The sequence below is a fragment of the Electrona antarctica genome (assembly GCF_951216825.1).
Source record: "Electrona antarctica genome assembly, chromosome: 1".
Lineage (NCBI taxonomy): Eukaryota > Metazoa > Chordata > Actinopteri > Myctophiformes > Myctophidae > Electrona > Electrona antarctica.
In genome coordinates, this window is record NC_136806.1 from 16,416,710 (window position 1) to 16,441,461 (window position 24,752).

The 24,752-nt window shown below is 41.9% G+C and overlaps 1 protein-coding gene across 3 annotated transcripts; it reads right to left on the bottom strand.

Moving 5' to 3' along the window:
* Window positions 1-772: 772 nt before the first annotated feature.
* On the bottom strand, window positions 773-24,145 carry cnot6a (CCR4-NOT transcription complex, subunit 6a). Of its 3 annotated transcripts, none has more exons than XM_079511413.1 (12): window positions 23,981-24,145; window positions 22,186-22,299; window positions 21,369-21,555; window positions 20,976-21,061; window positions 20,778-20,882; window positions 20,122-20,190; window positions 19,003-19,160; window positions 18,542-18,696; window positions 14,556-14,710; window positions 12,641-12,874; window positions 9,414-9,619; window positions 773-6,132 (listed from the first exon to the last, which is right to left on the bottom strand). In XM_079511413.1, the coding sequence occupies exons 2-12, from the start codon at window positions 22,295-22,297 to the stop codon at window positions 5,917-5,919; spliced, it is 1,683 nt and encodes a 560-aa protein (XP_079367539.1). In that variant the 5' UTR covers window positions 22,298-22,299; window positions 23,981-24,145; the 3' UTR covers window positions 773-5,916. The 3 variants fall into 3 exon arrangements, with proteins under 3 accessions (XP_079367539.1, XP_079367540.1, XP_079367538.1); XM_079511414.1 differs by having other exon boundaries at window positions 20,793-20,882; window positions 22,186-22,307; window positions 23,981-24,114; XM_079511412.1 differs by having other exon boundaries at window positions 22,186-22,307; window positions 23,981-24,114.
* Window positions 24,146-24,752: the final 607 nt, after the last annotated feature.

Below are 24,752 nucleotides of genomic sequence, written 5' to 3' on the forward strand. Positions count from 1 at the left end.
GCTCAAGTGTGCTCAGGTGTGCTGAGTGTGCTCGTTAGGTGGTCATATGGTGCCACCATGAGGATACAAATTGACATTGCACCTAGATACAGAGGTCTTTCCAGTGTCACACCAGCCATTCGATTTGAAAGTATCGTAGAGAGATGCAGCGGCTGCAGCCTTTTACTTTTACATCAGCTATTCAAATTAAAATCAAGTATTTCATCTGGTACAAGCATAGCAAGGAAAACCTTTTAGATTTGCTCTCAGGAAAGTTTCGATCAATGGTTTCGATTGAATGAAATAACAGTAGGCTATGGCAGTAGGCCTACAGGAATAAAAAGCTCTGCTAAAAGGACACAACATTGTGTCCATTGTACTCAATTCATCAGTTCCCTGGTGGAGTATTCTTTGTTGGCAACACAGACAAATAGATCCATATAGCAGGGGTAGAGTGGCCGTATTAGAAAACCGTGAGGTTGCCAGTTTGATCCCGGGCTTACCCAGAGTTAGTGTCGAAGTGTCCTTGAGCAAGACTGTCTGAACCCCTAATTGCTCCCGATGTGCAGGTTGGTGCCTTGCATGGTTTCCTCTGCCATCAATGTATGAATGGGTGAATGTAATGCCCAATCTATGCAAAGCGCTTTGGATAAAAAGCACTATATAAATGCACCATTTACCATTTATGATAAATGATAATGGAAATGTAAGACAAGGAAGCAGAGGAGACAGAAGGAGAATAGATGGATACATTTATTTTCACTATCCATTGCAAAGAAGGAGGTGACACAGCTTGAAACAGATAATATAGAATTTATTTTCAACCAGAAGTAGGAAAATACATAGGTAGGTGTAAAGGAAACAAGCAGAACTTGTAGTCAACAGAAACAAAAATAATAAAACCAGGTCCAAAGAGCAGAGTGGACGGCTAAAGAATACAACAGAAAGAGCATTGTTTACCATTCAGATTATTTTTGATTTGAAAACAGCTGCCTTGATTTCTCAATCTGGGTTAATGGACATTCTACAACATTGTGCAAGTGTGTTTTTTTTTCTTGTTTTATTATATAGAGATATATTCCTATTTTTGCTGGTATTTCATGAATGGTAAACAATAGTTGGTCCAGTGCATTAACACAGTGACACAGATCAATATTATATGTACTCAGCTGACTACAGAGACAATCCTGATCATTGAACAACTACCACTAGTTCGGCAGGGAGGAGAATGAGTAAATATACAAGATGGATGGAAAAAAGAGAGCAGATGAGGTTGGGAAGAGAAATGGAATGTGGGAACAAAGATGAAAAGGTTAAATAAAGGAAACTCAAGTCAAAATGGGTGAATTTCTGAATTAGCTACCGTGTACTGATAGAAATATGAGAGAAGGAAAACAAAAAGAAAAGACAACCACCTTTGAATTGGGTTTTGGGTATTATTGCCAAGTTTCTGGGAAAGACTGAGCCTGAAATGTGTTTAAAGAGTTGAGGGGAAACCCAAGAGTTAATGTGGAGTAAGAAGGAAGAATGTAATTCAAGGAAAAGGCAGAGGTGCCTTGCTTTCCTTACAGCCCTACATTTCATGGAGACTATGAGCCCACAGTGTGGATGAGGGGGAGGAGACTATGAGCCGACAGTGTGGATGAGGGGGAGGAGACTATGAGCCGACAGTGTGGATGAGGGGGAGGAGACTATGAGCCGACAGTGTGGATGAGGGGGAGGAGACTATGAGCCGACAGTGTGGATGAGGGGGATTCATGGAGACTATGAGCCGACAGTGTGGATGAGGGGGATTCATGGAGACTATGAGCCGACAGTGTGGATGAGGGGGATTCATGGAGACTATGAGCCGACAGTGTGGATGAGGGGGATTCATGGAGACTATGAGCCGACAGTGTGGATGAGGGGGATTCATGGAGACTATGAGCCGACAGTGTGGATGAGGGGGATTCATGGAGACTATGAGCCGACAGTGTGGATGAGGGGGATTGCTCATGTAGACTATGAGCCGACAGTGTGGATGAGGGGGATCGCACTACATGGAAATAAATGTAAATGGAGAAACAAAACTACAAGCAGCTTTGGTGTGCACCGATACGAAAAGGTTGCAGCCTGGGAAAGAAAAAAAAAAAAATCACCCCTATTATGCCTAAAAAAAAACTAATAGACAATGCAATAGTGACAATACAAAACCTACATGTGATCACGCATTGAAGCTTGTTGGGTGACAATTATCCATTCTGTGATTTGCTCATTTTTCTTTCAACCATAAAAGCCACATTTTGAGGGTTCACAAAGTTGGCGTGTGGATTCAATTTCAGTGACCACCATAGCAGCTAGCTAGTGTTACAAATTCACTGTGATGCACAACAACACAGAGTGAGATGTGCTGCATACAGGAGCAGCCTAGCAAGCAGCGGCACAGATTTAGCGTAGTTTTGACACAACATAATTTTAAACTCCATCCTGAACTGCAGCTCTGCCGTCTCGATTCACAACACTCTTCTAGCAACATGCAACTTCCCAAGTAAAGCTGAAAGTTTTGAATGTCCCTGGCGTGCAAGTTTGACCCCCCCCTCCCCCCCCCATCCCTCCCACCCATAGAATTTACACTCGAGTTATATTCCACCAATACATAATCTAGACTTCATCCTAAGCGACCTCGTCGAAAACATTCAATTTCTCAAGACACAATGTCTCCGTCACTTCTTCTACCGAGGATTTGGTACTTTGAAATGGGAGAAAATATGGGGGGGGAAAAATAATAAAAACGAGTCAAAGTAAAAACAATGTAGCAATCATAACACCATCATAGAACTCATGATTTTTACACAACAACACAATTCAATATTTTGTAGAAAGGAAACATGAGATACATCTTTTATTCACACTTTACAAAAAAAGCTAGTCTTTAAATCTACAATACTAATGCAGTTGAGGAAAAGCTGGACACATTGGTTTCCATTGAAAACTAAATAAAATGGGGCTCAACGGGGCAAATTCAGGGCAACATTGTGTTTTTTACTCGTATCCCTCTCACTTTGAACAAAAAAATAAAAATTTCAAAACATTTACATTAGAAATTGGTGAAGTTTAGTCACCAATATACCATCATTGTATGGGAAAAGGAGTTTGTGGGGGCAGGGGGTAGGGGGCACTACTGTAAGTGCCAATTATTCCACTTTGTTTTGTAAAAGCAAATTGACAATATAGGTTGTATTAACAGAGTCTCACCTTCGTGTGTTGGTCAGAGTATAAAAAAAAAAAACAGATTAGCAAAGTGTTTTATCTGGCCTATCAGAGCAAGAAACGGGTGAGCCCCATGATGCCCCTCATCCCTTGTTTATCCAAAAAGCAGAATGCTAAACGGCCTTCTGCCTGTCCCAATAGGGAGGCAGGAGAAACCACAGATGAATATAGTGGACCGTCCACCGGTCCAATACAGAGGTAAAGAGACCATAGATGGCACTCTAGCTGCAGTGGGGCCGGGTCGAGAACTATACAGTGGTTCAGCAAAAGGGATTTTATAAAATAAAAAAAAACACACATGGCTAGAGTAATACAGGTCAACATTGAAGGGGGTGGCCACCCGATATATAATCCGTAGTACAAGGGCGTCGCTTGCCGAAAAGCGACACCATGGTGCGATGGATTTTAGATTAGGGTTTTAGGGGTAAAGGATGGGGGTGAGGTCACTGATGGGACAGAAGGGAGAGATGGATGGGGAGGGGGGCAGGAAAACAGAAGCTGTGCTAAGATAGATACAAGAAGGGTGCAAAAACATTCCAGTAGGAGCATTATTAAAAATGACGACATCAAAGTCATGTTCTACAGAGAGGTAAAACTAGAACTGTGGATATAGCATACCTGATTACTAGAGCTCAATGAAATAGGAAGAATATACACATCATAACATTGTCACAGCTCATAAAAAAAAGGAAACAAACATTAACAAAATAACCCCAAAAAAAGGACAAAAAAAAAAATCTTCACAAATGTCTTGACAGTATTTAAAAATAAAATGAGAAGAGGTTGGTCAGGCGTTCGCTGATTGTAAATAGTGCAAGACAACAACTGCTACAAGTGAGGCACAATGTTCTGTTTTTTGTACAACACATGAGATCATATGGGTTGCTGGGGTTGTCAGTCATTGCATCACACGTCTCTAGTGTGTGTGTATGTGTGGTGTCGGCGGTGGGGGGGGGGGGGGGGGGTGGGGTGCAGACATGAGGTCACTCACTGGTGGGGCGTAGAGTCATCCTTGTTATGTAATTTTGTCTGCACTGGTGGCAGCAGTGTGGATCAATGGCTTTGTTAAATGGGTGAGAAGAAGCAACAGGCAAGGGTTTACTCAGTGGCTATTTACAGGTAGAGAGAAAACACAAAATACTGATTCATTAATAACAGTTCATCTACAGGGAGTGCAAAAGTAGTGACAGCGAACGCCTAGAACAACCTCTTCTTTACGTCTTTTGTACAAGCTGGTAATATCAATTCATCTCAACATTAAATTGATAAAAATTTAGCCATAGTTTACAATACAATCTTTTTTTTTTTTTTTTTAACTTCTTCAAATCTGATCATAATTTACTCTTAGTACAAAAAACGCCAGAAAACAGGTCTTTTGTGGTTCATATACAATCATGTAAAGACTGAATCTAGATTTCTATTCTGTACAAACACTTGTGAAAAAAACCCACTGCTTTTGCGTTATGGAATTTATGGCTGGGGAAAGTCACTACTGGCCTCAGAGACAGTGCTACAGATCTGCCTGCAATTAGTTGTTTGTCTGTTTTTCAGTGTTGTGTGGAGTTGGATGGCAACTCCAGACAGCAAGAGGAATGCTGGTTTTACGCCAATCAGCCACTTCTTACTCTCTGGACAAGAACCTTTTACATAATTTGCCTCTTTGCTTTGCCCATCAGCCTAAATCCCTGTGGTACATACATGGTCCTTATGAGCACAAAAGTATAAGACTAGCCTAGCTTACAACTATACAAGCAGGGTAAAAACAGTCTGCAAATGGGATGGTAGCCAGTCAAATTCTCACAACATCATTTTCTATAAGTCACAATGCTCACATGAAAACAGGCAAAAAAGTAGTTCTTCGCAGCCGTCAAGTTCTCTAGGCATCTGGGTTTGGTTGCCATTGCACCAGGCGGGGTCAGAGCAGGTTGTAGACTAACTTGTAGCACCGCGGGAGGCTGTGACAACACACAAGGCCTCAGCACCACAGAATGACAGCAGGAAATATCACCCTCTTCCTCAAACTGCACTATGCCCGCTTCTAGGGGAACACATCAACTACCAGATACAGTTGCTGAACGCCCGAAAGGAAACCTCCTGCGTCACAGGGAGACTGACCAAGCAGGCTAGAGAGGCCCAGAGAAGCGAGGAGAAAAGCAAACCCAAGACGCTGGCAGGTCTGAGACAGACGCATCTGCTGTCTTTGCTGGTTTGAGATTTGTACAGGACAGACAGACCATCATATTTGTTCGCCCATCGCCCTCTGCGATGTTTCCGTTTTTATCTTTAAGCCACACGCTGCCCTACGTGACAAATATGAGTGAGCTACCATCCTATCCAGTTAAGAGACACATAAGCCGTGTGGATTGGGGAAGGGGTCAGGGGTCAGTTGGAGGAAGGGGTGTCAAAACATCAAAGATAATATATCATTATACGAACCGGATTGACTCGAGCAGATAAAAAAATGTCAATGAAAAAAAAAGGGGAAAAAAAGAAAAGAAAAATATAGAACATCTATAACATACGAAATCCCTGTCGGCCAGATCTCACTGTACGTTTATTTTACAGGTTGTGTGTTTTTTTCTTTTTGTCTTCCTCCTGCAGTGCGGGGAGGGGAAGAGCTGGTAGGGCGGGGGAGGGGGCAGCGCCCCCAGCCCCCCCGCCCCCTTGTGGTGCGGAGGTCGGACCTCACTACCTGCGTGCCGGCAGGTGGAGCCCGTTGACCTGTGGGGGCGCGTTGGGCAGGAGCAGCTCCAGCTGGGCAAAGAGGGAGAAGTGGTCGGAGGGGATGTGAGGGTGAGGGCAGCCGCTGACATTGTTTTCTATGAGCCAATTGGTGTCCAGGGGCCCCAGGGTACCAAGCACGTTCAGATGAGGCTTGGAGTAGAAAATGTAGTCGATGACACCCTGTGTGGATAGATGGGGAGAAAGAAAGAGTATTGTGAGACGCAGGAAGACTCGCGCTGAACGAGCAACAGTATAGCTTGGGCAACACACACACACACACACACACACACACACACACACACAACTGATTTACAACTTTCTTTTAACTTATAAGAACAAATTGAAGGGCTGTTCTGATTGAACAGATCACTTTTTTTGTATTCCGTCCTCTAATCATGTATATTAATCATGTTCTAAATGTTGTGTCATACATAGGTTCTTCTTGCCTCCTATCACTTTCCCTTTATTATATTTTCTTGTATCATTATCGTCGAGTTCATTTCAACACCGACCGTTAAAAGTAGCGATGGCCCCGAGTGTACGTACAGTTCATTGTTGTCACCTTTCAACATAGAACCAGTATTCAACTAAAGTCCTTCTTTCAGCACAGAGAACAAGGGCTGAACTCTGAAGCAATTATTTCCCCAAACTCACCCAGTACTTATCTCAAACCATTCTTTCAAACACGGGTAGAACCATTTGTGAACTCTGAACCCAATCAGACTGAAAAACCAAACCGTTCTCATTGTCAACACAGAAGAAATGGGTTGAGAGTCCACTACTTGTCTTGTTGGGTCTTAAGACAGAACCAGTACTGATTTACTGAACCAAACCATTCTTTCATCACAGCATTCAACCTCCATCTATTTGAAGTATTACATCAAGGTTAGAAATTCATCTCATTCACATATTGTAGCCAGGTTAAAAGTTCCAGTATCATCGCGACGACACAGTACCATGGGGAACATCAAGTCAACATCAACATGCAAAACCTATTGATGCCCAAGGCCGAATCTGAGAACGCCTTCTAGGGCCTGACCTAAGGTTTCTGAAAACCTTCAAATTCCGATTCATTCTTTTTTTTATTTTTATTATGTTGCTACATGTATAGCAATAGCTAATGGAAGAACATTGGGGTCCGTGGCCAATATACATACACAATATACATATCATTCTAGGTGTCCTTGACATGAAATAGTTTGAAAACCACTGACATAGGTCTAAATGGGTTTAAGCTTTGCTACTACAATATCTGTCTCGTTTGAATGGTCTTACCCAGACCATTGATGACTGACTTGTAGCTTAGTTTGCCCTTTATTAAACTCAACTCTTGGGACAGAGCTCCAAATATGATTCAGTATAGTATATCAGCACTTTACAGCAACGCACCTTTGTCTGATGTAAACAAGTAAACTGGCCGGGACGTTTGGTTTCGATATTACGTTAAAAATAACATTGATTTGACATTTGTGCCTCGATTCACAATCTGCCCCGTCCACATAATATGTCATTCTACTGCAATATATGAGGAAAATATAGTTTCCACTATTTGTTATGGGTTAAGGGACACGCATCGACACATCACGGGCCTGCGACTACCAGCGCCTCTGGCTTCCCAGGCGGGCTCACCAACCACTCAGCTATGGCCACCCCAAATGAGTGGCAATCATCCTTCAAAACGATGCATCCAATCACAAGTGGACCTTTCAACAACAATGACCCAAAGAATAAAAAACAATACACTACAGAAAAGGCTTGCAAATAAACAGGTTATGGAAGCGCAAAACCACCCCAGATATTAAAATGCAAATGTTGTGGGGGGGATTCAAGTGGGCCGTAGCACACACCAACATCAGTTGAAGGAGTTACTGTACCAAATTGTACAGTAATTCCTCCCATTATATGCAAGACTGACAATGAACATCTACAAGGAACATTTTGTTGCACACATGAGAAATCCATTTATCTCAATCTCATTGCATCTCAGTCATTATCAGCTTTAGAAATGCACCATACAAGCAACAATACATCACTCACAGGCCATTCAAGGATTCTACCAAATATGCTACATAAGACACATTTCCACTTTAACCGAAATTAATTGGATTAAGTGGAATCAATTGGATTAACGCATATCCTGCCAAGGACCACTTTCTAATGAGTTGAAATTGGCACTTGAGGCTATATTTATAGTATGCTTTAAAAGTAGAGATGTCCCGATACTGTATCGGTAAAAGTATCGGATCGACCCGTATTTGTCATATCGGTATATATGCCAGTCTAACCACCGATCCGACACAGGAATAAATAAAATAAAATGTTGGGACATGTGGAGTTTGCTTTAGAGTTGCCCAAACTGCAAGTGCACATTTGAGTTAGGAGTCTGCTATAAACACAACACGAGATATATAGCTAGATCACGACATTGGTATCGGCTAAGACAGAAATTGAGGTATCGGGATCGGAAGCGAAAAAGGTCGGGACATCCCTACTTTTAAGTAATTAAAACATGAATACCTGAATAATTGAGTCAATGTTATCTAAACACTGAATTGTGTCTGCTCTTTTCTCAAGGATCTTGAATTAATTATCTTAGTCTATGCTGCCGCTCAAACCAGTCAAGTACACGGCAAGTCATAGTCAAAGTACATGCCACCACGCCACTATGAGGGGGTCGACAGTGACACTAATAATATAAGGTCTTGGCGGCACTTTGCCCGAAAAGAAAAGCCATCATAAAATGATAGGTAAAATTTGAATTAATGTTCAATTTAACACTCATAGGAAAACTGTGCTCTTATTTTACATTCCACAGACCAGAAGACAGAGCCACGTTGAGGTGTTTAGACAGATATCATGTTGTGCGCTTATAGACGGTTGCGTCCCCCCTCAAACGAGCACTTGCCCGGTCAGGGCAACCTGAAAGCAAACTACACCCTGGACAGGTAGGCAACCCTTGGCCTTAGTGTCAACTCCTGACTATGGTCCTTTTACCAGCAAACAGTATTGAAATTAGGTGATTTCCATTATTGAAGAATTCTTCACAGCTCTGTTTACCCATTTGGGTCAGAACCCCTATGTGTTTTAAGCATTATGTCATACTTTAGCTATTGAAAAATAGCAGATCTACAAGCTCATAGTGCAGCACCGAGTGCCGCGCTACGAGCTTGTAGCTCTGCTATTTTTGGAAAATCGTGAAAATTTAGTGCAAATCTTTGAATATATATTCTTTCAGAGCCAACGGTTTTAACTCAAATCTTTGCTTCTGGGGGAGTCCCTCCCTGGAACAACATATTTTCAGATGGGGGTCGGTGGCCTATTACATATAATCTTGGGGGTCCTTCATATGAAAATGTTTGAGAACGACTGACATAGAAACATAGGTTTTTCAGAAAACTGTCAGGATTTAGAAGACATTTGTAGAATCGTCTTAATGCCAATGACACCATTAGTACAGGTACCTTGAAGTCGAAGGTGTAGTTGGTGTAAGGCATCGGGCCGTCTACGTAGGCGCTCTTCAGCTTGAAGCCGTGTGTGATCCTGCTGCCGTTGGACGTGCTGTTCTTGCCGTTGCAGTTGAAGTTGATCAGGCTTTCGTTGTAGCGCAGCTCCTTGAAGTCCTTGTGGGTGCAGTCCACCCCACCCGTGCTCAGGTACTCCACCACGCCTGGATGGGGAAGAGTTAAGATGGAGGGCATGATCACCAGACATTACGCCCACGTCACAACATTCACACGACTGTAGTGGTCATGAAACCCACATGGGAAAAGAAAACCTTTTCCCTAGGTATACTCGACTCGTATTCTTTGGGCCCTATTAAGCAAGACGAAAAACCCATGCGGTAATACAGATTTCGCCCTCGCTCTGCGCCTTTTCGTATTATGGAAGCCGTGGTGAGCGCTCACTCATATGGAATACCACGTTCCTGCATAATTTAGCATTGGGGGAGTGTCCATATGTTAATTATTTTCGCTAGTTGCTATTAAGCCCCTTGACCTAAACACTCAGCGCATACCGATTCCGCCTGGGTCTGACCACGTCTTAAAAGCAAAAAGCACTGTTTGATTTTACACTTGAGCGGCTCTGGAGTGCTGCTGGAGTGTTGCCATGTCTGTTTGCTGTTTATTATAAGCGGCTTCTTTTTCTGCAAAGTTGCTTGTAAATATTGGTAGTTGTGGTTGCTTTTCTTGTTTCTAAAGTGCTTATTTGGGCTTTTCTCCTAATGTTTAAACCAGTGATCCTCACACAGCGACATTCCCATGTCAAGGACCCCCAGATGAATGCATTTGCCCAACTAAGCCAGTGACCCCCATGACAGATTTGTGTTTTTAAATGTTTCAATAACATTTTTCAAAAATATTCTTATTGTCACTTTTTTCAAAGATTACTTTTGAAAATAGCAGATCTACCAGCTCACAATGCATCACATTCATTCATTAAAACAATGAACTCTGACTGCAGGGGGATATATATTTATAATGATCATTATAACAATGTGCAAGAAAATATGTAAAAAGAAGGAAGAACTTTATATTTGTGGACAATCAAAATATGCTGGAAATTTTAATGTGGTGTCATTAAAATGAATCTTGATATGGCAGACTCACTATCTAGAAAATAAAAACATGGCACTTAATTTAAAATAGGTTGCAGACCCCTGTTATATGCGATTCTTTAGGGAGTATGTTTATAGACCTATTTACTTGTTTCTATGAGACATGGCAACAGCAGGAGACGAGCCTTCTGGCTCAAACGTTCAAACATTGAGATTGAAAAGGGTCATATATCGCTCATTTCTCAACCTTTTTAAAAAGTTAGCTTTCATATGCTGTATCACACCCGACTCAATTCTTCTTCAATAAAATGCTACGAGCGAAGACCATAACATTGGGGCCGCAGGCACACGCATGGCACACGTATGGCATTTCAACTCATTCCTTCGTCGTGACTCGAATGAAATAAAATAAACGTTATTTTACTGGTGTTTTTCAATAGAAACAAATAAAGAGCGTGTGTGCAACAGTCAGTGCATATACGTGCATGCACTATAGGCTATATTTCCTCCTTGTCGGGATTGTGAGCTGAGCTCTTCACAGCCCGTTTGTCTTTCATATTATTCTTATAATATTTGATATTATAAACACTCATGGTTCTCTCATTTCTCAACCGTTTTTTAAAATGTAAAAATCCCCATATTACTTAGGAATCTTGCTTTCATTCGTTGTATGGTACATGGTTCTATTTTTATCGAATTAAACAATATCAAACGAACTTGTATGTTCGGGGGTTAGACGATTCTGGGAACATTACGCATGGATTGCCAATTTGCCAGCCAATGCTGCGTATCTACTCGCAGTTCCATTCCGATCTGAAAGGTATAGGTAGGTGCCATTTCAAAGTCTTAGTTATTCATTTATGAATCATATCAACTAGAATAAAGATTTTTACAGCTGTTTTTCATGCTTAGAACAGAAACAAATTAAGTGATGATGTGCGTATATCTCCCTCCCTTAGCATATGGCTGCGCCGCTGTAATGACTTTCCAATGAAAACTGCAAGTTACTTAACAAAATAGAGACATAGGCCTACAAGCTATGCACATCATGGCTGTGACAGCTTGTGGATCTGTTCTTTTGAGGCATAAAGGTGACAGCATGCAGTGCAATATGAATAATTAACCCAAATGTGACAAAGTCATGTCATGTCTATGGTGCCAGTCTGCAGAAATGTAATACCACTTGCCGAAAAGGGCGCATTCCATGAGGACATCAGCTGGTGTCGTAAAGAGAATAGTACGGACATGTTCATTGGGTAAGCCTCAAAACTCCCTGAAACACTCCCATGACTAATTCAAGGCCGTTTTGCTCACACCACGGGGTGTCGAAAGCGCTTCTCACCTGGCCCATAATTGTAATATGACATTGCACACGCCCCCAGTCTTAAAAACTGTAAAATTATATGTAATTAGATTCCACTTGCTTAATAGGGCCCATATGCTCTAAACTTTAGACAACGTTACGTTTTGTCACCTTCACACACTGCCTCCCAAATACAGACTTCAGCAGGCAATCTGCTTTAGAGGGCATTTAGAATCACAGCATGGTTTTCAATACCATCTAAAACACAAAAGAGTCTTTGCTATCACAAATGCTGTCATATAACCCGGGCACTATCACAAAGGTGTGGGGGGACAAACAACCTGATCATCAATCCTATATTGCAGTGTTTTCAACTAGTGGTCCTTGAGGGGGTACCAGGTGGTCCACAGCTAAATGGGATGGAGAGTTGGTAACCAAATAGACCATTATAGATCTTTAACTCTCGAGTGTAAAAGGAAACCAAATGGACCCGTATTAGTCCATTAAATAATCTTTACTAGGATATTCATCTTCGCTGGTTTCATTTTATGCTCCGAGTTAAATTATTGTCAACCATCTGCATTACTTAATTTACACAATTAGCGAATGTAGAATAATTTTGATGAATATTTGCCTGTTATCTCTATCGTACAAACATCAACACAGCATGGAAGTTGTGGACAAAATCTTATCCAACAACAAAATATTCTAAGTTGTGGGCCTAAATCTCATCAAACGATGGTCCGTGGCTCAAATGCTGAATAAATAATGGCCCTTGATATGAAAAGGGTTGAAAACCACTGCTATATTCAATAGTCCAGCTCACTCACCAGAGTCCGGCAGGGAGTTGAGGTCAGCACACAGCACCAGAGGGATGCCGTTGGTCTCCCCAGAGACAGACGAGAGCTTTAGGCTGCGCGTGGCCTTGTCCACGATGTTCTTCACCTCCGACAGGAACATCATGGTCTGGACCAGCTTGACGTCAGAGTACTCTGGGTCCCAGTGCATGTGGGCGTTGGCTACCAGTAGCAGTTGCTTCTCCATGCCATGGAGTGACTTCCCCGCTAAAAAGGGAACAATGACAAAAAGGCATGAAGCAGAGATGTAGGACAGGACAACAATATGGGGTTGACAGTACACTTAAGTTGCTTATACGTATACAATTTAAATCCATTAAACTGATGTCAATAGTTGTGTAATATATCTATATGGCAGCATATAGTTTTTTACTCGTTTGAAGTCTGTTATTATGCAACACACTGCTCCAGAATGGAGAGCAGAAAACAGTGTGATCATCATAATCACACATGCCACCAAAGCAAATGGCAACACAACACACATGCCAAAGAAATTGTCAGCAGAAATTGCATAACGCAAATTTTGTTTCAAGTTATTGTGCAACTGCGTAATAATCATTTGTTGACAAAGCAGCTGGCCTGCTGTAAGACAAACCTACACAAGCTAGTGTGCAGGAAAATGTTTGTGTTGCCTGGCAACTAACCTTGGATCCCAGCCTTGCTTTCTCAGAAAGTGAAAGGTGGCAATAAGCTGCGCCCCTTCTTGCTGGGAGCATCAATCCAGACCACTATAAACCTATGCCATTTGACCTAGTGTTGTTTTGTTTACATAGTCTAATATTTGTATGGTCTCTGCCAGGGAGAGAGAGAGAGTCAGGAGGTGACTGCACAGCGCTGTGTGTAATCCTGTGTTGCGTGCGCGCGTTGGGCTGGCACACAAGTAGAGTATAGATACCATGGAAAAGTCATATTGAACAGTTTATTTTTCAGAATTTTTATTTACCAAAACAAATCTACATTTAACAACACTATTCTACAGTTATGTGATCAAAACGATCAGCTGATTTTTCATAGTGCATCGCAATCGGCCAAGATTGGCTTCCAAAGTTTGCAAGTGGACAGTTTTGTACAAAACACTGGCCAAAACAACATCTGTCGGGCAAATACAGGTTATGCTACTTGCCCAAAAGTCATGCCCACTTGCCCAAAAAGTCAATCCTCCATTATAAAATGTCGTTTACATTAATTTGTTCAACATAGCAAGTGTATTCATTCGATAACTTCCAAGTGGTGACAATCACTTTGAAAACCAGAACTGCCGAGTGGTGACAGTCACTTTGAAAACCAGAATGAATGGAAATGCTGGTTGTAAAAAGGTAGCATTGTTCTTGAATAGCCAATAATATTTAATGAAGACGGAACGCACTTGCCCGACAGGCAACCTGAAATCAAACTCCACTTGCCCGAAAGTATTATTTACTCGTCACGGAAAGTCGGGCAACCATTCGTGTCAACCAGAGACCGACTGTGGTCTTGTCGCAACATATTTACAGTTTAGCCGCTCCCAGCGAGTGAGCTGCTCACTCATTCCATCCACGGATTCAAATTAAAGTTTCACCAGGCCTCAATTCAGAATGGATGGAGCGAGACTGGAGGGCTGCCCACACAAGACTACATCATTTGGCAACAGCCCAGTTGCGGAACTATGCAATGACGGAGCCAAATATTAATACCTGTTGTCACTTATTACCTTAAACAAAGAAATGGCACTTGTAGTCATTTACGACCATATATATATATAACGGCTCTGTGTTGATGTGCAGAACAGCAGCACTCCTTGATGTTGCTTACATAGTGTCTAACAAAATTCTAGTTACTCTGCACACCCCCCCCAAAGAAAAAAAACAATGCAAAAAAAAAAAAAAAAAATAGGATTCCTCCTACTTACAGGATAGCTCCATCATCTCCTTGCGGACCTCGAGTAGACACGCCACTCCGATGTTGTCCTTGGTCATCACTCTGTTCAGCATGGCCTCGGAGCCCTCGGAGTTAGCCATAGCCAGCTGGTTGAACTCCACTGTATGCTTCTGTACCACGCTGAACCTGCAAGGTGGCAGTTAGGAACACATCATGAGAAAAAGGGTCGGGAACAACCCAGAAGAAACATGCTCACTTCCCACACTTTTTTAAGTTTTTACGAGTCGGCAAGCCCGAGGCTAAGGATTGCCCAGGGCTGCCTTGGTCTCCATGTTCAAACATTTGTGCTGGCCCAGAGTTTAACACAAGCCCTGGGCTGATGAGAATAAGAATTCTACAGTTAACCCATTGAGACCAGATTCTACAAATGTCTTATAGAAACTTAAATCATGACAAAAAAAATGTTTCTGTCAGTGGTTCTCAAACTATTTCATGTCAAGGACCCAACTTTAGCCTCTTGTCCACTTCCTGCTTTGAGCGACAATGACACTGGGAGCAAAGAAAAAAAATAATCGATAAATCGAGGCCGAAAATCGACGTGTCAATCGATTTACCTTTTTTTTGCTGCGCAGCAGTTTAGAACGCAACTATGCATTCCTTAAGCAACACAACTTCTGCTGCATCCATAAGTTTAGAATTTGCTTTGATGCAAATTCCCAATGCCCAATAATACAAAATAGACCATTATGAAGGAGCAGCGCTATCGGCTATGGGCTATGCTCCAACAGTCTCAACTGTCTGCAGCGTTCGTCAATGGTATTAAAGCGCCCACTTTTCCCCATTTGGAAACAAAAAGACGAGTTCCGTAATTAACCGATACGGTACGCACGTTGTTCCGAATTTATTTATTTGACATCCGTCCTGTTCTCAGTCCTCCCAACGAGAGAGCGAACTTGTCTGTGCATGGTCTCTGTGCCTGTGAGCAGTGTTGCCAGATTGTGTGAGAGAAATAAGCAACCAGGTCCATGAAAACAAGCCCAAAAGAATCTATTGCAAGCTTACGTGTCGCATTGCGACATGTTGTGAGCTTGTAGATCTGCTATTTTCAAAACGATCATGGGAAAAAGTGACAAAAATGTGGAATATTCTTTGAAACATTTTAACACTAATCTTGTATGGAGGTTCCTGTGACAAATACATTAATCTGGGGGTCCTCGACATGAAAATGTGCAAGAATCACTAGTTTAAACGACATTAGGAAACACTGGTTTAAACAATATTAGGAAACAAGCCCAAACAACTACACTTTAGGAATAAGCCCAAACAACGGCAACCTGCAATATTTACACACAATTTTACAGAAAAGTTAATATATATATATATATATATATATATATATATATATATCGACTTCTAATTTTTGAGTCGTCCCTTTCCACATCCCTACATGAAACTGAAGATCGACTGATTCATGGAAGTCCAACCAGACTCCCTGGAATATGACCAACATTCGAGTAACACCTTGACAAAAAATGAAGTTGAATGCCGCGTTCAGGACAAAAACGGTCAAGTGCATAAAAGATTAAACTAATTGACAATAGCGATTTTGTGAATCCATTGCCTTTCCACTAGCACCAGACTTAAGCCAAAATGATTACAGGTGGTCCCTACAGAAAAGAATTCCGAATGCCCATTTATTATTAACCACGCAATTATGTTTAGCTAACATTGACCATTATTCATATTCAGTTATGTTCGGCAACATATGAATATGGAGAAAAGGTCATATAGTTAATTGCGAACGAAGTGAGCACTAACTATAGAAGCTGGCCAAAACTGTCTGTCACGCTGTAACACCACCCGCCCGCCACCAGAGGACAACTGAAATTGGAACGATACAGAGGTCTGTGTGTGTGTGTCAGACTGCCACAACACTTCGTTCGCTTCCCGTGTTTACAAGTCTTACTTGTAATGTACAAATAAAGCACTTCAGTGCACTATGCTTGATGTTTTGACACCGTATGATTAATCCTAGCTTGCAAGCAGTTGCATACGAATGCTAGTCCTTTGTGTAAGTATAAGAACACTGTCTATCATTTCCAATTATAGCAATGCTTCGCGTGTCCCTGTCAAGTTAACAGTAAGCAATCAATAGTTTCCAAATGTTGATAGGGGCCTCCATGGGAGCTTTGTTCTCCATGCAATTGTTATGGTAGCAATAGTCAGTTGCCCCAGGCAAATAGGTGGCTATAAACACTAAGTGTCTATTATTTTATATCTATAGTTATGCTCCTAGCAGAATCATATTTTTATTGCCAGGTAGGTTTACACATACAAGGAATTTGTATCAGCATGGCTGGCACATTGCACTGATAGCAACAGTATAGATCTATAAGAATACAGAATAAAATAATTACATCAGCCAATAGCAAACACCAAGTTGAAGTTTTCAGGTGATGAAAAATCTAATGTGAAAGCAAGCAGAACATCTGAGCCTAGTTTGATTAAGCTCCTCCAGACCTACACCAATGGAATAAAATACAAAATTATCACAGCCTACTGAGCCTAGAGTTGACAAGCAAGTAGTCTCAGCATGGCCACCCCTCCAGATGAAGTTAAAATAGTCTATTGAGCCCCATTTTCTATATATACACACACACACACAATACAGTAGATCAGGACAAGAAAATATGATCCAACTGGGGGGGGGGGGGGGGGTATATATATATATATATATATATATATATATATATACACACACACTCTAGGGGAGGTTAAAGTTTGAATCTTGCCTCGACTCAAACACGACAAGGTTTCTTTGGAAAACCTTACAGATGAGATAATTCCCATTCCTCAAGCCCACAGCTTGTTTAGAATGCAGATGCAAGGGTAGTTGAACTGGCAAAGAAAAAAAAGGAATTTAGGCTCGGATTGAGGCGTTGCAACAGAACGTCAATGTTAGGGGCTCATTACTAAATCACCGGTTACAATATGAACACTTCCGATTACTTTTAAAAATACGATTGCCAGATTAGCTTTAGGCGATTTTGCTTCCGGTTCATTTTGGTCTTAAAAAGAAAAAGACCCCGCTGTATCGGGCAGCAGATAAATTGCATTGCCAGAGTCAATGGTGGTTCTCAAAAAGCCTACGGCCATGGGATGACCATCATCCATGGGGTTCCTTCTCCAGGGAACATGAATGTGCTTAGCAAGTGTCACTGCAATTTGCCAGTTAGATTTGGCATCTTGTGTGTAAAGAGAGTGCACATGGAAATTTGGAACAAATGGTGGCTCAAGGGGAAAGAAGCCACAGGGTCATTCAAATCAGTAGTTAATCCTGTGGGGAGCATGAAGGTGCACACAGCAAGTTCAACGGCAATCATTGGGATAGCAAGAAATTCATTTCCCAGAGGAGAGGAGGCCACTCTAAGAGAATTCAATCGACTGAGAGAAGGGACCAGTCCAACGATCTAGAGCCCGTCTACAAATACAAGTCGCTAGTAACTCTTAAGAAACGGGGAGGACACTCACACAACCTGTGAGTCACACGAAGAGGCACCAGATGTCGTTCCTCCCGTGAGTATACAAGCTTTACCAGAAGTATTAGAAACTTTATTGTTGCGTTTTGATGGTTGATGATTTGTCGTTTCTTAATAGAGCAGTCCTCTCGTCTTGAATTGTAAGCAACATCATAATTCATATTGTTATGCAATGATGTTGTTTTCTAATAAACTTGAATCAGGCCAGTAGTTTTCAAGATGTTGTTTTGGCCCAAAGTCGTGGACAGACAAACCGAGCATCAGCCGAGCCAAGCTTCCAGCCCCACCACTAACAGGGGAAATGGATCTCAGTGCTTCTGCCAGGCTTGCCTACTTACCCAAGACTGAAAATCCAAATGTACAGCCTGTCCTTTTATAAGTATCAGTGTGAAGTAACTTGTGCTTGCTTCTCTGCTTGAAAAGGGCACTTTTGCAAGTTGTCAAGTTTGTGTTAGGAGATTGAATTATAGCTACATACTTTTCTGTCTTGTAGAAAACTGCACATCCGTCGACGTGTTTGCGGTCCGACTCCGACATGGTCCTTGCCCGTGACTTTGAGCTGAAGAATCCCTCATAACCCTGCTCCTTTAGCTCAGGCAGGAAGAAGCTGTAGTACTGCTCCGTCTCCACTTCCTGAAATCACAACAATAACACCGCATTTCATTTAAAATCAGATTGTTGACATTACTGTGAATGGTGCAATTATATAGCGCTTTTACCCAATCACCGATGGCGGAGGAAACCATGCAAGGCACCAACCTCCTCATCATCATCAGGAGAAATTAGGGGTTCAGAGTCTTGCTCAAGGACACTTAGACACCAACTCTGGGGTAGCCTGGGATCGAACTCGGAACCTTATGGTTCCCATCCAGCTGCTCTACCGGCCACTCTACCACTCCCGCCCGATACTGTTATTTGACATGTGGATGTGGTGCTTACCTGCAAGCTGATTATGTCTGCGTTGCAGCCCATGATCTCCTGCATGATGGATTTCTTCCGGTACTCCCAGTTCAGAGCCCATGAGGGGCAGTAGCCATATAGCTGTCGTGTGGCATATTTATCACATAGCACATTGTAGCACATCACAGAAAACAACGCTGTAGGGAGACAAGAACAAGTGGTTCGTCTTAGAGTTAGTTCGTATTTTCAAAGTGCACAATGATGGATACTTAGGGCTGACACCATCCGATACTTAGTTATCGGCCCGATTTCAGCACAACAAAGGGGGGCAGTCCACTCCAGCACTTCCATTAAAAGAAATGTTAATGTAATCAAGAAATGTTAAGAAGTCTTGTGTCGTTACACAGGGTCTTCTCGTTAATTTATATCCATTATATTTAATGCTAGAGTTTAATTTAACATTTGAAAGTTGAACCTGTTGATTGGTTAATAATAAATGCGTTTTTCACAACATTCTGCCATGGACTATTATTCTGGGGAAGTACTGTATGTTTCTACGAGTAATATCACTTCATCGTAAAGATAACATTCCAGAGTACAAAATTATTTATAAAGTAAAGATAAGTATTCTGCTTGCCCAATTCGATCAGTCAGAATATAGACAAAAATACATGCTGTATGAGATTGACATCGGAATTTTTTTCTTCCAATAAGCACTGCAGCGGCCGATGCAATAACTGTAGTGAAAACGAAGTATGTTTACCCCTGTAAGCCCCATTTTCAAACATAGAATGTACATTGTACAAGCTTACAATTCGTTGTGAGACAGTAGATCTGCCATTGTCTAAAAGTAGTGTGTGTGTGTGTATATATATATATATATATATATATATATATATATATATATATATATATATATAGATAGGATGTCCCGATAAACTTTTCGTTTCCGATCTCACAATTTCTGTGTTAGCCGATACCGATGTGTCAACCAGACACATTGGTCGGATCGGTGGTTAGACTGGCATATTCACCGATACGACAAATAAGGGCAGATACCAATACTTTTCCGATACAGAATCGGAACACACACACAAAAAAGGAAAAGAACACTTGTTCCAACACTGTCTCACACACACACGTCAGGTTGGCCATTACCTGAGGGTCGTGTTCGGTCAGGTTCCTGGAGTTGGATCCATGACCGAGCAGGCGGCTGCTCTGTAGGTACTAAAGAGGGGGGGGAGGAGAGCTATCAACATGGGGACATCAAACGTGGATAATATACGACTGCATCCATGTCAAATGTAAACTGCATTTTACACTCTGCGACCAGGAATTCTCGCCTAGAGGCTATCATTTTCTGAGCCTACAGAGCTTAGAGTGAAGGCTATAATTTTCCGAACAGCAATATAATTAAAGTCACCAGTTATTGAGGGCTAATTAAATCAAGACAAATGATAAGACAACTCAATGATTCACAGTTTCCCTTGCCTATGACTATGTCAATTCGAACAGTGGTTCTCAGCCCTTTTAAGTCCCCCCAAAGAAAACTTGAACTCGGGGACCCCACCCCCACCAGATTTTGGAATTTAAGAGTTGAGGCATTACATTTATTTTAATCAGCTCCCCAGATAAATATTGTGAAAACATCCAATCTACAAGCTCACAATGCCTTGAGCAATTTTCACAATTCATTGCCTCTCTCATATTAGACAATTTCATCAATGTTTGACCCACAGGTTGAGAACCACTGAATTAGAAAACATGCTTAGAAAACATGCTTCATTTCCCATTGACATTCACAGAGGACTCACTGCGCTTAATTGCACCTGCCAGATTGTCCAACAGGTAGTTAAGCAGTCGCCGCGTGCCGTCGGGCTCCTGGTAGAGGCTCAGGATTTCTTGTGCAAGTGGGTTTCCTGAGGAGGAAGACAGCAACATGCGTTTAATGATCTCCTGCCAAACAATATAACCAAATAATAATGTAACTGATAAGATGTTAAAACACTCACCTTTCAACCCCAGTGTTTGTAACTGAAACAGTTTCCCCAATTCGAATGGCAGAACCCGCAACTGGTTGTTATTTAAAAGAAGTTCCCTGTTGAAGAATAGATATAGGAATCAAAAAGTTTCCCTATGCCTAGAGGACATAACCACCTCCTCACCTTTCACAGGCATTATCCAGCAACAAACCTCCATGACAACAATGTCAAAGGATCTATGGCATGTGCTCAGGCCATAATTCAAAGTCCCTGACAAATTGTGGATATCATGTCACATATTACACTAGACATCTGGGTCAACTGCATAAAAGCCAGTCAATTCGCTTTTCCACTGAACAATAAAGCCTTGCCCGATTAGTGTGGTGGGATGATATATGGTTCATATATTTGCAGTCGACTCACCTGAGAGACACCATGTTGCCGAGCTCTGCCGGCAGGCTCCTGATCTTATTGGACGATAGATCCAGGTACACCAGGTTGTGTAGTTTGGCAATGTCGGGTGGGATGCGTGACAGAGAGTTGTCACTGACGTGCAGGGCAGTGAGGTGGGTGAGAGACCACAGGGCTGTGCTGAGACTCCTTACGCGACCTGCCGAGGAAGATGGTAGTATGTCGACAAACATGCACAGGAGAATGAGGTGCCTGGGTGACAACTATATGCGATTCAAGTCTAGAATTGTTTTTAGGACAGTAAACAGATTGTGAGTCACATCTTTATCAACAATGAAAATAAAACACTCCCATTAATTTAACCAGTGCTGCACGATCCTTGCTCAAATGTGAACATTGATTTCCCTCCACAAGAATTGAGATCACAATTAAGTTCTCTCTCGTCTTTAGTCTGCAGTTGAACATTACTACATTCAAAATGTGGCACCTGGAGCCAACTACTGTGGCTTTAAACAGACATCAAAGTGCTTAGACCTCTCAAAGTCTCGCTCTTTAGGAAAAACATAGTAATTGGACAGCCAACTAGTGCTGCACGATTCTTCACAAAATGAGATTGTATGGGTGTCTGAATCTAGAGCTCGATCTTTTTTCGACTAATTATGCAGCACTACAACTATTTGTGTGATTCATGTCTAGAAAAACTTTTAGGACAGTAAACAGATTGCGAGTGATATGTTCATTATGCACTTCCTAATGATGGAAAAGCTTTAACAATGAAAATAAAAGCAACAGCAAGTGTCTCTTCAGCACATCCCATGGACTCACTCACCAGTGATTTCAAGCTCAGCCCAGTATGACTTCTTCCCGTTGGTTGCTTCCTCAGTAGACATAATGGTGTACATCCGCCTGGGGTCTGGCGGGTCATATTTTTCCTTGGGCATTCCTGTAACACTGTGGGAGTTAAGTTACATTGATTTTGTTTAAAAAATATATATACACCAACAATACAACAATCACACAAACAAGGACATGTGACACATCATTGTATTTGTTACATCCCATATATCTCTGTCGGGAAGATAACCACCCAACTCCAAAATATTCATTTTTCAGGAAATGAAAAATATACATTTCAGAAAATGAAAAATATACATTTTTCAGGAAATGAAGAAAATCTTGTATTTTTAAACGAAGCAATACAGCCTCAAAGTTGGCATTGTGAATTACTTACATGAGATGTTTTGAGTGGTGGAGTTTAATAGCTACTTTAGCAGACAGTTAGAGGGTCTAATGGAGTTAAGGTTTTGTCCGGAGCACTTTTTACTAGTACTTTATTGGTTCAACATGTTTTTAATCAACACACAGATGTAAATTGTATAAAATAGCAGGGATTTAAGGGGAAGAAAATCAAAAACCTCAAATATTTTTGTTTCCTCCCGACAGCAACGAATACAGAATTATGCGAATACAATTCTTGGTTTTCGATCATAGCAACAAATGGCAATACCAAAAGCCAAACAGCCCAGGTTTAAAATGTGAACACACAATGCCAGGACCACCTGCATGGTGTCATTGTTGTACACAGGTGAGGAAATCCCAGTGCACGCCTTAATTTCAATCACAACAATAGTCATTAAGTCACGCAGGAAAAGCAGCATTCAAAGCACAACTTTGCGAAAAGTCTACATAACGTCAAGTTCAAACATAAACGTCAACTAGGCATTGGTTTTAATGTAAGTCCAATTAACATTTAACCAGCTTTGTTGCTATGAATGGTGTCCGCTTAGTTACATAAGCGTGTGAAGGATAAGTGATATCATAACAACAACCACTACATCAAATGTATAAAGCAGGGCTGTAAACAAACTGACACCGGGGGGGAGTTTGTCAAGTGCAGATCTATTATTTGCAATACATTTTTTAATAGTTTGCCTTCTCGCTCTAGCTACTAGCTAGCTAGTTAGCCTAGCCCAGTGATGTGAACATAACATTAGTTTCACACACAGCCACCGAGCAAGGCTAGGCAGCAAACGTCAAAATGACAAAAACGTCAAAAATTACACAAACGCGAGGGGGTCGGTTGGCTGGCGTTTGAGTCACGAAATGCCACGAATTAAGAGGAAAACACAACGTTTAAAAAACAGTTGTTTATGTAATAGTAGCAACAACACGGACTGACTTGCGCATTAAGAGCTAGGAGGCCAGAGAGCAGCAGCTCGAGCGCATTGACATCACTGTGTGCGTGTGTGTGTGTGTGAGAGAATCAAACCAGTGTATGGCTAACGGCTGTTAGCCACATAGCTAACTAGCCTAGCCTACAGCTAGCCTAGAGCTAACAAATCATATGTAGTCTATGGGCAGAACTGTTAGCTTAGGCTAACTCCCTAGCCACAACAAGCTAACGCGTCTTTCTTGAAACATTTTTCGAAGCTGACCCGACTTTTCATTTACAAATAAAAAAAACACAAATAACCGTCGCTTCGGGAAAAACAAAAACGTTTTTTTTTAACATCCTAGTTTTAATATCCATCGTTACAACGGAACGGCAGCCAACAACAACAAAAAAACCCAATAACGATAACAATAATAAATAAAATAGTTTAAGATGCCCGTTTTTCTTTTACCTGCAAAAGCATAACCACCAGATCGAGGGGGGGACGACGGACGAGACGAGTGCGTGTTCTGTGTTCTCTTTTGTTTTCTAGCTACTTCAGTCTCGTTTCCGCTGCTGTATCATGGCGACTGGTCTCTCTGCCAATGATAGAGCCTCATTTATACATCTGCCGTACCGCGGTGTCGCCGTGGCCAAGAAGAACAGATCTACAAGCTATACGACGCCCAGTGTGTCTATGGCGACGGCCGCGGCGCCGCTTGTTTGCCCAGCTTGTAGCTCCGTCCTTTTTTGGCGAGCAGCAACACCCCAGTAACGCTCCGTGCCATTGGTCCGCGGGTGCAACCAGCTGTTGTTTGAAGGTTTGAAGCAAAGTAGGGGGGCAGGCTGATGCCTGCAGGCCTGCCCTGCTGGAGCCTGGAGTGGACTCACTGACAGGAGCCTAACCTTAACCCTATAGCCTCTTTCGGGATCCCCTTGGTTACATTTTCTGTGTTTGGGACGTCGATACCGATGCCCCAAATACAGAAAAGGCAACCAAGGAAGGGTCCTGAAAAGGGGCTACCCGGCTTTATCCCTAAACCTGACCCCAAAAGTTCTGAGTGCATAGTAGGCCTACACCAGAGCAGTGGTTTTCAACCCTTTTCGTATCAAGGTCCATTATTTATTCGGCATTTGATCCACGGACCACCATATCATGAGATTTAGCCTCATGCAGACCCAAAACTTTATTAAATAGAATATGTTGTTATCATTGTCATGATTTATACAGTATGAACAGCGGA